Consider the following 14,932-nt stretch of genomic DNA (forward strand, 5'->3'; position numbering starts at 1 on the left):
ATTATCTCTCCACCAACACTTATCTTTATCGGCAGCCACTGGGATCTTACCACCTTGCGCAGACAGTGCTCCCCACTGGCCCAGTAAACTCATTGCAAGCAAATCGACTGCGGATATCAATCTAGATGTCCCTCTTCAGCATTCGTAATTCCGCTTTGGTTGCGTTGGCAAGTTTAGAAAGGATCCTGGGTTCCTGATTCAAGCGATTGGAAAGCCGAGGAGAAACCAGGTTTGTTACCAAACTACAAGTGAAACGTGGAGCGTACTTTTTTGGTTTTACATATTGTTGCTAATAAAAACGTGTTGCGATTTAGTCGCCATGCCAGCCCTCCCGTTGTCTTTGAGTTGGCTGGCTAGCAGGCCGAGCTGACTCACTTGCACTTGATTGTGATATAGCTAGCTAGTTGATCATCTTAACGTTACAAGGTAAGCTGAAATAAAACTTTACGTTAAAGAACGGTAGTTATAAAGTGTTTGCGAAATATTCAGCTACCTAATCAATGCTTTCAACTTGAAGAGATCAGGATGCCAAGTCAGTCATCAATTATTTAGCTCGCTAGTTTAAAAATGTTGTCTGTCACTACACACAGTGAGGGGATTCGATTAAGGCCCGGGTTGCCCCGGTGGTAGGAGATTGTTTCGGGTTAAAAGTGATCGTATTCGTTTTGGATCCGGGTTGCCTCCTGGGCTTTCGTCAGTCCTGCTCTGTCTGTCGGCGAAGTATACTAAAAACAAACAAAAGTGACGTAGTTAGGTTAAGCACGTGGAGTAATGAGTTGGATTCTGTGTTCTCGCATGCAAAAGTTGTTACTTTTGATAAAACCGTATTGTATTCGTCACATGCTTCGTAAACAACAGATGTAGACATATATTCCCAATGAAAACTAGTCTGTAAATTCGAACATTTATTTTATGGAAAATAGATGTTTATGAACGGTGCACCATACTTGTTGACAACAAGACCCGAGCGGCGCAGATGACTGTTCGATTTGAGAATGGCGTTTCTCCCTCACAGTATTTGTCCGTTCACTTCTCACGGGCTTTAGTCCGGTGCACAGCGGCTCATGTTAATATAACTCCCCCACTGGGTCAGTGGCTGGGTGGGGCCGCAGCTAGCTTACCAACGCGATAAATTGTGTCAGTAAAAGATACGATACGAAAGTACGAATATGCTGCTCAATACTCATCATGGCTTGACCAGTGTCTGTGGTGGCTAGACTAGTTACTTCTCGGCTCGACTCTTGCCAGCATCGCTTATGTTGGAACTCTAGATTACCTCTTATGTTGTTTTTTTAAATTATTATATTTATTTTTTTACTAAATACACTTTTTTATAAGAGTTAGCTAACTAAAGTCCTTGTATTACCCTGCAGTTAAAGTCTGCATTCACAATTAACAACACCTTGACAAAGCATATTTTGTCTGTTTTTGTCAGCAGAATGCAAATGTCTGAGTTAAATATACACAGCTGCATCAACCACATTGTTATCTCAAGGTTGATCAAATTTCATGTGCAAGAGGTTTCACACTGCGCAGACCATCTTAAAAGGAAGGCTTACCCATGTCTATTTCAATATGATAGCTCAGACCTCCATTCATTGTCTTAAATTGTGCAATTAGGACAAATGTCTTGAAGTGGTCTCTGTGTTGGGTGTGGAAAGGGTCAGGTGCTGTGGAGGATGTGAGGGTTGATTAATGCTGTATGCAGAATGATAAAGCCTCTTGAAATTATCAACTTAATCTCTTAAGAGCGCACTGTGAAGTTGAGTAGACAAAAGAGCCTTGAATGGGGCTTTGGACCAGAAGAGGGGTTTTACAGCCCAGATGGTCAGGACCCTGTTAATGGAAGAGCATCCATCCTTTCTCTGCCTGGACAGTAGTGTGCTCTTGAACCAAATTATCTGGGCCCTACTGAAACTTCATTCATGATTAAAAAAAAAACTAGTAGTGGTCCCCCTAGTTAAATGGTTTGACCTGGTAGATCAAAGGACCAGGTGCTATTCTCGTTGATTTGAAACGTTGAAACAATCTTATTACACTTTCAGAACAGCTCACTTATTTTACCTTTATTTAACTAGGCAAGTCAGTTAAGAACAAATTGTTATTTTCAATGACAGCCTAGGAACAGTGGGTTAACTGCCTTGTTCAGGGGCAGAACGACAGATTTTTACCTTGTCAGCTCGGGGATTTGATCTTGCAACCTTTCAGCTCTAGTCCAACGCTCTAACCACTAGGCTACCTGCCGCCCCTCTCATGAAATGTGCTTCTGACCATACTATAGTCTATATTCCAATGTGTAGCCTAACTCGTGGTTATTTGTGAGAGACGAAAAAAAGAACACCTGTACAAATCATGGCAAATCAGACTCCTGTAAAATGTTGTAGGTCACCTATCTTGTTGTTCTGAAGCGTGTTTGTGTCCTACAGTGTTGGCATCATGTCAGACAAAAGCGAGCTGAAAGCGGAGCTTGAAAGGAAGAAGCAACGCCTGGCTCAGATCAGGGAGGAGAAAAAAAGGAAGGAAGATGAGCGCAAAAAGAAAGAGGTTAGTACATGTTTATAGGGACTTTATTTACCCTCTGAACGTAGACCTACCAAAATGGTAGTGCGCATTCTGCTCAGTCTGAGTAGGTGTATTTGAGTGGAAAGAGGAACAATAGCTTTGATTCCATGGGAAATTTACAGATTCTACAGCTAGACTAATTGTTTTATTCAACTTCCCCCAAAAATTTTTATACCTTTTTTATTTAACTAGGCAAGTTAACCAGGCAACTAATTCAGACTATCAGCCTCGAACGCTCCATCAAACCGTCTATTCCTCGTGCTTACAGCCAGGATACTAACCGTGTATCTGCTCTGCTTCTCTCCCAGGCTGACCTGAAGAAAGATGCAGCCCCGATGGATGACTCAGACTTGGAGAAAAAGAGACGTGAGACAGATGCCCTTCTGCAGAGCATGGGCATCACGTCAGCTGATGTTCCTGTTGGTAAGAAACCATGTACCGGCAGATCTTTAACAGATCTCTGCACATTAGCTATTTACAAGGAAGTGTATTGTGCCTCTAGTGTGGACCATCTGACTCTTGACATCTCTAAACCGAGATTTATGTGAGAGAACATTGTCACCAAGCTAACAGAAGGGGGCAGAAGTGGTCCATAGTAGATTAATGAATGTTGCCTAATGACTGGCCAGGCCTGTCAGTGTGTAAACCAGAATCTTTGCGATAGACAAGTAGGAAACTGATGCTATGAATGAAATCAGAAAATTAAATTAAATAAATCTAAGGTTTGCCAAGGTTCCTTAGAAATGTAAATAGTAAAAAAAAAAAAAAAAGACAGTGACATGATTAAATACTTGTTTGTATTTTAAAATTTGACAACTCTATTTTTGCCTCAACTTCTCTGCCATGTCTCATCCATTTACTTTTGGTATGCTGATGTGTGAATAGTTGTTTGTAATACTATTGGTATTTGTCTTACTGTTGAATTTTCACTTGCATTTTCACAGCATACGGCATGAAATATAACCATTTTTCTTTGTCTTTTCTCTTTGTGCTGCTCATACCCACTCCTTATTTGCCTTTTTGCATGCCACATTAACATATATATATATATATATATATATATATACCCCCACTTCTGGTTCCCCAACACTACATACTTTTACGTCATTGTGAACAGGTCAGCCTCTGTGTGTAGTAACAGAGGATACCTGTCTGTTTCACTATCTAGTCCCTCCTCCCATGTCTCCAACCTGCAAATCCGTGGGCACACCAAGCGAGGCAGGGAGCCAAGACTCAGGCGATGGCGCCGTGGGACCCAGGTACAAACACCCCCCAGTCTAATGTTTTAATGACAAAATGCTTTCATTTCTCTCTGCAAAGAGCCTTCATCCTCTAAGCACAGTGCAGCGCTGCTGTAATTTAGCTTGCGATGCGTGCAGGGGCTTTTAATCGCAGGAATGAATGAGGGACTGTCTCTCCTAATGTCTGTGTCATTTTGAAGGATTTGTGTATCACAGGTTTGAGCAAGTCTCTTCTCTATAAATCCATGTCACAGCTGGAACATCTCGCATCTAGGTTTTTAGTAAGATATTGCTAATGTTCTTACAATAAAATGTGAACTATCGTTGAGTTAGTTTGACTAAATTGACACATGTGCATTTTGCCTTATAAGCTATGCCCATAAACATGTACTGTTTTTGAGATCACAGTACGGGTGTTCTTCTCAAAGTAACACACACATGCCCACCAACAACGCTTTGCCATGGTTTTTCATGCACTATAAAACCTAGCATGACGCGCTTGTAAAAGTAAACTAGTTTTTGCAGAGCACGAGGTTCCACGTTGTTCTAGATTCGTGTAGCACTACACAGGGTAAGCTGGTGCATTTTAAGAGTGTGCATAAAAAATATCCCATCGGAAGCATGGCGTTGCATGGTATATACAGTACCATTAAAGAGAATGATTACTAGCTTATGCTGAGGGTGTGCATGTTCATTTTGTTTGTGTTCTGTTGCATTAGGATGGTCCTAAATGGACAATAAAACAGCAGGACTGTGCAATGCCTGGGGGACATCTTAACCCCTAATTAGAGCCCCGGTCCCCCTGCTGAAACTCTAGCTCCCCCAGTGTCCCATCAGGGCCAGGGAGCTCTTCCTCCACCCCAAGGCTCTACGTGTTGACTCGTTTCCCTCAGCAGCGTGGCCATTTCCTACACACATGGAGGTCATGTTTTCCCCGCAGGGCGCTCCCTCACACGGGAGTTCAAGCCGTTCGTGTGACACAGTTCAGGCCTCACCAGTCCCTCAGGCTGCCTAATTACACCGTGTCATCACACTCTCAGGACTTGTGTCCACACATTTTAAACAGATACTGTCCTTGTTTTATTTGTATTTTTATGTGGAAGTGCCTACTAGAGGATTGTTGTGGTAACCTCGTTTTCCCAACCTCTACGTCGAATTATTCACGCAGTGTTTCTGAAATGAAATCCTATGCAGTCAATTGGTTTGTTACCTGTGTTTTTCAGTGTGGGAATTTTGAGTGTATATGTTCTAACTTGTATCCTCTGGTTTATGCCTGCTTTCTCTCACTAATGCTGCCTTCTTGCTGTGACACTAACCAGGACTCTTCACTGGGACTCTGACCCGTCCACTCTTCAGCTTCACTCTGACTCTGAGCTGCGGTATTGGACACTACCTTCTTTTCGACCTCTAGTGTTGTTGCTCTTCTTGACCCTCTCAAAGCCGACCATTTTATATCAGAAGAAAAGTGTGTAGCTTTGGTGGCATCTTTCTTTGACCTACATACACGCTGTTATCCTTCCTTTCCTTCTCCATGAATAAGTGGTTATTAGAAGACAAAATCCCCCATCGGTCTTAAAAGGCAACTTCAGCTTTGAGGTGCTAATGAAAAGGTGGCAATATGATAGTACTGTTGTGTGCTTTGTCTGGGCTGGCCCGGGTTGATGTTATTATTTCAGCTCTCCTTGGCCCTTCCATGTGTCCTGAAGTTGTGCTCTGCTTTTAGGCGTGGACCTCTGAAGATGGGCATGGCCAAGATCACCCATGTTGACTTCCCTCCAAAAGAGATGGTGTCGTACACCAAGGAGACCCAGACACCTGTGAGGACCCAGCAGAAGGAAGGTGAAAGCCTGATTCAACTACTCTAGACTCCTTTAGGAGTTGATATTTTCGGGACACAAGTAAAGCTGTGTGTGTGTGTGTGTGTGTGTGTGTGTGTGTGTGTGTGTGTGTGTGTGTGTGTGTGTGTGTGTGTGTGTGTGTGTGTGTGTGTGTGTGTGTGTGTGTGTGTGTGTGTGTGTGTGTGGTGGCTGGCCGGCCGACCGGCTTGTGGGAGCAGGAAGTGAACACGGAGTGGAAATGATCTGGCCTTACAGAGCACAGAGATGAAAGCTGGGGGAAATTGCAGGGGCCCCGAGAAACATAAGAAACCAAAGGAAAGATTAAATTCACACACGTATGCCCACTCCTCTCTCAACTCCCATCCTCAAACCAATACGGCCTTGCTACAATAAATGTGCAGGTTGAGAGGGCCAGGGCGAATGGGGAAGAAAGGCAGTAGATTGGCTAGATAGGAAGTGCTTTGTGCATGCTTGGCTAATTTATTGGAAGCATGTCGATATGTATGTTATTGTTGCACAGCAGCCTTCATGTGGTTGTCTATGCGTATCTTCAAAAAAAGCATATTTACTCGTAAAGTCCACATGTGCAATATTGTGATTACGCCCCTCGTTTTTCTTTGCTAAGATGCAGTTCAAACACTCTCTCGGACTGAAACCCATCTTAGTTGTTTACACTGCTTTATCAGCAAGACATGTCAGAGACTACCCTACTGCTATAAAGAGGGGCAATGTAACCTAGCTGTTTAAAAAAAAAAAAACGTTTTATGATTGAAGATTTGTGTTCGTAGAAGTTTGGGTTGATGAACAAAAGGTTTATTCCCTGCACGGGCCAGTTGTCTTTGTGCTTGAGAAGCGACGCTATGTTCCCCCTTCACACTTCAAACTGCATAGAACCAAGTTAGTTCCCTATCATTTCAATCTCCCGTGGAAACTAGCCAGATGATTTGTGGTGATTTGTCATTGAGGATTGTGAATTGCCTGCAGTCTGGCTGTGAACAAGTTGTGTGACTCTGGGGGGAAAAACATCCAGACCCAGTGAAGAATGAAGAGTGGAGCTCTCTCTGTCTGTTCTGTGGAGGCATAGGGACTCTCTCTCTCTAGGGCATTGTAACACTGTGTTAAACAAGGATGGTTTCTGCCGGCTGTTCAACACTAGACCCCCTCCACTCTCTCTGCCACTCTGTAATCATTTCATCAACTCTCTCGCTTCCCTGTCTTTTCCCTTCACCCAATAGGCACATAACAAAACACACTCAGTGACATTGTGCGTTTTCGCGGCATCACTCCTGGCACTCGGTGAGGCGGCGTCCCCTCGCCTGTTCGCACCCTTCCGTGCATATTCGATGTTGGGGGTGGAGTCGGGCGTGTGCACTGATTTGAGCGATTCATCATGTTGTCAAGAGGAGGCGACGGCACGGCACACAAGGTCAGCGGGCGGTGGCATTGGAGGGAGGTGCTGCCGTGCCATGCTCGACAGAGAGCGGGGGGAGAGGGGGAGATCCCAAATGGTCCTCATAGATGATCAACTCCTCTCCCAAAAAGGAACAAAAAGCGAATTAGTCATCTTTAATTTACATAGGGGGCACTGGTCCTTCCAGCTCCCATCCTCTAGACCAGTGGTTTTCAAACCTCTCCTCAGGGACCCCCAGCCGTTTCAGGTATTTGAACTAGTCCACAGCTATCACACCTGATTTTGAACTTGTCAACTAATCATCAAGGGCTTGAATAGGCGAATCAGGTGAAATAGTTCACGGCTACAACTAAATTGTGAGACGTCTGGGGGGGTCCCATGGGAGAGGTTTGAAAGGCACTGCTCTAGACTGTCTCTAATATAGACTACTAGGAGTCCAGAGTAGACGCAAATGTTGGGACCTGGTGGGAAACTATCCATTAGTTTGAGACGTTTCCCCATAAATCTTAGGCCCAACAATATTTATAAAAGTAATACTCATTGTTTATTTGGGATGGTTGTAATTCCCATTCCAGGTCATGCAGTGAATCAGGCCCACAGTGTGTAGAAATCAAATGTTGTGGTAGCCTATATCAAGAACGTTAGCGTGTTCAGGCTACAGCAGTAGACTTTATGCAATGTCAATAAGTGCTGCTTAGCAAAAGGTTGTAATTATGGAAAGAAGATATGGGGAAATTCATTGAGTGGTCTGCCTGGAACTCTGTTTGAAAAAGGCTTCAGGCAATACAAGAGAGCATTTTAGTACATTTGAAATATGATTAATTTCAATTGTTTTAATCACTTGGAATTCAGGGGAAGGCCGTAACTTTTAATCACTAAAGGAACTCAACAGCCTCTTGTTCGAAGTGGCACTCTTTGAACATTGTCACATTTCATGCGCTTGGCACTTGATGATTAGTACCCCTTAACTGACTGTATTGTTGAATTAAATTTAGGCCTAGGCTACCATTTTTAACTAGAGTTTCTTCATGCTCATATCAATTCTAGTAGAGTTTATTCCAAGATGTGAATGTGAAAAAATAACCGGGAAGAAAGATTTAGAGGGTAGATTATTTCTTTTTTTTTGCTGAATCACATCTTCACAGAAAGGTACTTTTTGTCTCTATCCTTTGTTTGTTGAGAGAGAAAGAGAGCCTATATAAAGGGATAGAGACGCAGAGAGCGCGAGGTAACCAAGTGTGCAAACTCAACAAAAGCCTCCCATTTTAAAGCTGACTGAACCCTGATTAACCTGCTCATCAGAATAGCAGTAGGGTGACTGCTGAAATCTCCCGGGTTGTGTTGTCCCTCTAGTAAATCCGTATGTGACACTTGTAGAAAATGTGATGCACGTCCACCTGTTTTGGCGCTTGACCTGCTTCTGATAGCAGCAAAATACATTTAGGGCATTATGATGTTATTCTGAGTTGTCAAATTATTTTGCCGTTCATTTTAGCTAGCAAATGCAAGAAATGGGAGAACAGAATTAAAAGGAACCTCGTCGTATGTGGTTTGTGAACAGTTGTTATGAGTAATTCTGTTTACTTTAGACTTGAAGGGGAAGGACATTTTCATTTACGGATTGAAAACTAGCGGTGAATTGAATGACGCCAAGGCGCGTTCTGTATTTAGCGCTAAGTGGGCTCTCTCTCTCTGCTGACAGACCGTGTGCTGTCTCCGCAGCTCATCTAGAAAGACTAGCAGATGGAAAGCTGAGGTTTGTGGAACAGCCTTTAGTAAACTGACATGTGGAAGTCAGATTTGTGCTGTCCATCCTGTGACTGTGGAGGCGACGGACACACCTGCAGTGGGAGTAAAGGTCATTAGTTTTGTACGTGAACAACACACTGGGGCCACGTCTCGTTTGCATTAATATAGTGTCTATTGACAAAGAACTTTGATTACACCTCCCTCTCCCGGCACCGCTCCCCCCCCAAAAAAAAGCTTTTATTTCTCTGGTACAAAAGCCATAATTGGGCCTGCTTTGAGGGGAGGTGTCAGTGTGCAGGACATGGTTGATCCGTGTTGAATTCTGTTAAATGTTTCCCCCCCACCCCTGATTCTGTCCTCTTAACCCAGCGGGGTCACCAGGATCACTAGCTTTTCTCCAAATGGCCATTTTGGCTGGCAGGTGCATTATACCCTTTATTTTCAGATTGTCTTTCCGCTCCTAATGCCTGGCAGGTTGATTGCTCTGCCTGCCTCACCGGGGGAAACGGCTGTCGAGCACGGCCGGGCCCAGCTGAAAGACAGTGATTACTGTTTTCCTTTAAGCCTGATTGAGGCCCTTGAAAGGAAAGATTTTAACCTTCTCCTTTGGGTCTCAGGGTACGGCCGTCCATTTGAAATGGCTCGTCATCAACCCAGTTCTATAAACTCATCAGAGCACCCAACGCCCTCCCACCTAATAGGAAGGAGGGAAGAGAATCGCTTTATATGGGAAAAGTGACAGATTACTTTATCATAGATCTCAGTGGAAATGGAAAGGTTGTGTGCAACGCTGCTGCCATTATAGATGAACTATGCGTACGTAGAGCTCTAAAAAGGTACGGAAGTAACACACTGTACATTTTCTCATCCACGTGAATGTGTTTGTTTAGACTGTCTATTTATGCATCGGAGAGGTGTAGGTTTGAGATAGCAGAGTTGTCTAGTGTGTCTGAGCCAGCGTGGGGTTTGCCAGCTGGTCCGGCCTACAAGCTGTATTTTGTTGTACGTTCTCCGAGGTTGAATAGCAGTCTGTGGACCCCCTGGTAGGACGGTAATTGCACAGGCTTGCCGTTCAGAGAGAGACTTGTCTAGGGGCGGCCAGGCGGGAAACCTCTGTGCCATCCTCATGCCACCTTGGAGTAGAACAAGACAATCCGCGCAGCACCATCTGGTTAGCACCGTCCTGTCAGCTGGTCGGGCCATTGGGAGTGGGCCTGGGCAGCTGCTCCCCTCCCGCTGGCCCCGAACCATGGCCCTGGCCTGGTTGGAAGGGGAGGGGGGGGACTTGTTACTGGGACATGTCAGTGCAGCCATATCCTCCAAGTGCAAGCCCCCTGTTGAATAGCTGGGTCTCATTAAGAGGGGGGGGGGCCCTAGGACCCAGACCCCTGCTGTGTCACCCCCCTCCACACAAATGACAACTTTAGAGGCGCAGGTCTTTTCAGAGAGGTGACATTGTGTTGGCAAACCAAACAAATGAGAGAGAGAGAGAGACACAGAATGATTCCATTCCCATACCCATGCTAGCCTGCTTAACATTGTTTTTCCTCTTCAATATAAACACACAATGTTGCAGAGGTAGACTAGTAGTCAATAGGAATGAACCAAACATTGACACAGAATTGCAGGATCAGTTGTCACTTTAAGCCATTGTAATTAAAATAAGCCATGAGCCATAACTTTGCTCATTTGTCACTGTCAAATTTGGCGTCGCTAATTTTGTCTCAGCCGTGAAATATAAAGCATTGCCAGGTTTATGTAGTGTTCAACTGAAATCATGCACCTTTTACACAACAGAGGAAGAGGAGGAGGAGGAAGTTGCTCCACCACAACTAGTGCTGGAGGCCCAAACAGAGAAACCTGTCCAGAAAGAGGAGGAGGAGGAAGGTAGGAGTTGTGGTGTTAAAGGAATAACAATTGAATCTCTTTCATGTCATCTTCATTGAATAATCCTCCCAACCGTTTTTGTGGGATTTTTACATCCAAGTTTTGCCTGACGTCCCTTTTTTGTTTTGGACTTTTTTTAATTTGAACGAGACAACCCAAACCTGTTAGAAGATTCTGTATCTTTTGCCCGTAACGTTTACTGTCCCGTCTGTCTGTAGCACCTCCACAAGAGCTGACCGAGGAGGAGAAGCTGCAGATCCTCCACTCCTCAGAGTTCATAACCTTCTTTGACCACAGCACCCGCATCGTGGAGCGGGCCCTGTCCGAACATGTGGACGTCTTCTTCGACTACAGTGGCCGGGAGATGGAGGAGAAGGAGGGGTTAGGAAAGCTCTCCGATAGACGAGTCACGTTTCTTTTGATACCTTTTTGAGTAGAAAAGGCTAAATCGTGTCGCTGTTTAGTAATAGGAAGGAGTGTGGTATTGTTATGACTTGACTGTTTTCTAGTGAGATCCAGGCGGGGGCCAAGCTGTTTCTGAACAGGCAGTTTATGGACGAGCGCTGGTCCAAGCACCGTGTGGTCACCTGTCTGGACTGGTCCGCTCAGGTAAAAAAACATGCTCCGGGGTGAAGTTTCTCCAAGGTGCAGATCTAGGATCAGCTTCCCTTTTCCAATCCTAGCCTTAATCATTGGGAAAACTGATCCAAGATCAGCGTCTAAGGGGGAACTTCACCCTATACCGGTATAACACAGCGCCGTCTGTCAGCGTTGGCTCATGATGCAACCTTTTTCACTGACTCGGTCACTGAGTGAAAATGCAAGCAATAGTTCTTTATGGTTTCACTGGCCCCTGCGTCTTTGTAAATCATGTCAATCTGTCTTTGTGTGTTTAGAATGCCATTGTTATTGTAAGAATGAAGTATGTTAATGCATTGAGTCTTTAACTCCTTCTCCACTGCCGTAATTCTGTATGATATACATGGGACTTATTTGACATATTAGACATTTAACCATGTTCTTCCTGGAGCTGGGACTGTGTCATGCACAAATTGTCACTTAGTACAAGTTTCCCCTAACGTTGCTCTTCATTTGATTCATAGTTCTGCAATGGCTTCTGTCAGTTATTGAACACCAACTCATTGTTCACCACTACGTCGTTCGCCTAGAGCAAAATCCATTCCCCTGTGTTTAATTGTGTATTCACAAACTGTAAACTTCAGTTGTTCCGATATGAGAAGCAGCAGAGGTTAATGGTTTGTTTACATCTGGTAAGTGGTTGAGAGCAGGTCTTTAAAGCCATTCTTCCCTCAGCTATTTCTCCTTGTGTTTTAAATGTGCACTGGAGGGTTGAGTTGGAGTGGCCAACGACCTGGAGTGGCCAACTTTACTACTGTTGTTCACTCGGCTCTCTCAGAAGTCTAGTCCCTAGTCCTTTAACATTATGCAAAGCTGTAGCATCCAAACGTTATTTGCCAGACTGCGCTGTTGGGGAAAAGTTTCCCGGCCATAAATCTTGTTGAAGGAGGGGCGGTTACGCATTCTGCTAGGCATTCACCGGCACCGCGGAGGGCAGGGTAGGCTTGTTCACATGGAGCCAAGCCTGGGGGCCATGACTACTTCCTCTTGACATTCATTTGGGCTGATTTGTCTGTCACCAGTATCCTGAGCTGCTGGTTGCCTCATACAACAACAACGAGGAAGCCCCCCACGAACCGGACGGGGTGGCCCTGGTCTGGAACATGAAGTACAAGAAGAACACGCCGGAATACGTCTTCCACTGCCAGGTACTAAAGCCACGCAGGTCCCTCCCTTTCCCTCTGCCTCATGGGTGGCTTTCTCCCTGACGAGTGTGGCACACCGCCAACCATCCCTCCAACCTCTCTCTCTCTCTCTCTCTCTCTCGCTCTCACCTCCACCCCCCTCTCTTATCTACATTGTGATTTCACCGGGCTGGCATTCACCTCCTCCACATCTATCCACAAACACATGTTAGTGAGGCGCCGGAGAAGAGCAGTGTTGCAATAGCTGACTGGGGTCCAAGAGGCTGCAGCAGTCGTATTAAGTGTGCTTTGCAGGGCTGGAGTGGTTATCATGTGTGTCTAAACAAGGGCCCTGTGTTCAGCAGAGAGCGAGAGAAGCTCCTCCGCTGGCTTGCCTTAATATACTGCATGCCCTGAGGTTCGCAGACCAAGGCAGGTTGAGTAGAACCACATGTTGCTGCCGCCAGAGCGGATGTAGTCCCAGGCACGTTGCTCGGACGAAATAAAACTGAGCAGAAGTGTGAACTCATTTTTCTTCATGCCTCTAAGTGGGCGGGAAATGCAATTTTTCCTCACCAGGTGTCACCTTTTTGTCAAAAAAATAAATACAAAAAAGATTAATTAATGATTACATACGACTACATGTTTTAGGATTTATAGGGGATGTGTTTCAGTCTACAGGGAAGGTAGGGCTTGGACCAGTAACCCAAAAAGCAAGGAAGGAGATTTTACACATAATAAACTAGCATGAATAATATAGACCTATCCTGTCGTGAGCAGCCTCCGGCAGAAGGCTCTGCCGTGAGTGGTGAAGTGTGAGTCATGGAAACCACGGGATTGTTAGTTTTAAATGAAAATAAGCAGCCCGTTATACAGCAAGCTGGTATACTGCTGCAGGAGCCTGAATGGCTCAAGTCTGTACTGTTATGTTATTTTGAGCAGGTCTGAAATGGGGACTGCACACAGCGGTTTTTGATTGGAGGTGACATTAGACGTATATTACCGGAGAGCTGTCGCCATTCCGCTGTGCTCTCCATCTCAGCAGACGCTAACATGGCATTCTCTTTTTCTTTTTTACCCCCCCCCCCCTCGGCCAGTCTGCAGTGATGTCGGCCGCCTTTGCCAAGTTCCATCCTAACCTGGTGGTGGGGGGGCACCTACTCAGGGCAGATCGTTCTGTGGGACAACCGGAGCAACAAGAGGACCCCCGTACAGAGAACTCCCCTGTCAGCAGCAGCACACACGGTAACACTGAGATGGAATGTCAATCAACCATCACCAAAATATATTTTGATCTCGAGTTCCATTTGACACATACAATGGCAATTAGAGGCGAGTGCAGGAACATGGTTTCGTTGGTGTATCCTGAACAGCCTCATTGTGGGGCCTTGTCTCTCTCTCGCTCTCTCGCTCTCTCTCTGCGCAGCACCCAGTGTACTGTGTGAATGTGCTGGGCACCCAGAACGCCAACAACCTCATCAGCATCTCTACCGACGGCAAGATGTGTTCCTGGAGCCTGGACATGCTGTCTCAGCCGCAGGTACCACCCATCAGTCAGCTTCCCGCCACCACACTGACATGGGACCGTTCAGCCTGTTCTGCACACACAACACGTCGGCCCATTCATAGGGCATGTCAAACACCGGACCTCACTAGAACCCTTTTGTTATGCGTAAACCTTTAATTTTGCTTTTTTTTTTTCCAAAGTCAAGGAAATGATCTCCGCTAGCAATGTTGTTCTGACGTCGCTGCCAAACCCACCGACGTCAAATGTTAATCATTTATAAAGTGCTAGCTGAATTTAAATTCTGCATTAATAACCTGTCAAGTGAAATTTATAGGCTGTGGTTAGGGTAGTGTGTGTGTGTGTTAGCATGCAGGCCGCGCAGAGAGAGCTGGTAGGTGAATGTTATTCTGCTCCCTCCCGCCATGCCCCTACTCTACAGGACAGCCTGGAGCTGGTGTTGAAGCAGTCGAAGGCCGTCGCTGTCACCTCCATGTCTTTCCCCCTCGGAGATGTCAACAACTTTGCGGTGGGGAGCGAGGACGGTTCCGTCTACATGGCGTGTCGTCATGGAAGGTACACCAACACCTCCCCCCCCTTTGTCCCCGTCCTCGTCCCCTCTGGCTGGGCAGACACCTCCAGGAAACTGAGGAGGCTTGTTAGGCCCCAGTTTAAAACATAAATATATCCCCCTCACTTCCCCAAGCAATATGAATCCAACACTTGATCTCCTGCTGTTTTGAGGTTTTCATTCCTACCCCAGTCATCCTGTTTTGCTTTAGCTTCTGTCAGTTATGTTTGTAAAGGTCGCCCAACCTAAACAGGGCACACATGGAGGGGAAACAAATCATTTTTTCCCTCTTTTCTTTTGGAGGAGTTCTCCCTCAGAGTGAGGGAGTTTGTTTAAAACTGGGTGTCCCAAAGAGACTAGAATCTGAAGTTTGTTGCACAATGCTCTCGTTTGAGCGAACAGTCAG

General features: G+C 45.5%; 1 protein-coding gene across 1 annotated transcript in view; it reads left to right on the plus strand.

Moving 5' to 3' along the window:
• The window catches only part of LOC106586225 (dynein, cytoplasmic 1, intermediate chain 2a), a 21,332-nt gene continuing 6,400 nt past the window's right edge, over positions 1-14,932 (plus strand). Inside the window, 14 exon segments of the mRNA XM_014173264.2 lie at positions 1-229; positions 2,427-2,544; positions 2,871-2,985; positions 3,731-3,821; positions 5,123-5,182; positions 5,527-5,642; positions 10,599-10,688; positions 10,907-11,069; positions 11,198-11,297; positions 12,350-12,475; positions 13,549-13,599; positions 13,601-13,696; positions 13,878-13,991; positions 14,398-14,531. Of these exon segments, the coding sequence (XP_014028739.2) occupies positions 2,437-2,544; positions 2,871-2,985; positions 3,731-3,821; positions 5,123-5,182; positions 5,527-5,642; positions 10,599-10,688; positions 10,907-11,069; positions 11,198-11,297; positions 12,350-12,475; positions 13,549-13,599; positions 13,601-13,696; positions 13,878-13,991; positions 14,398-14,531 (1,364 nt within the window). The 5' untranslated portion in view covers positions 1-229; positions 2,427-2,436.

The sequence above is a fragment of the Salmo salar genome, chromosome ssa25, assembly GCF_905237065.1.
Source record: "Salmo salar chromosome ssa25, Ssal_v3.1, whole genome shotgun sequence".
NCBI lineage: Eukaryota > Metazoa > Chordata > Actinopteri > Salmoniformes > Salmonidae > Salmo > Salmo salar.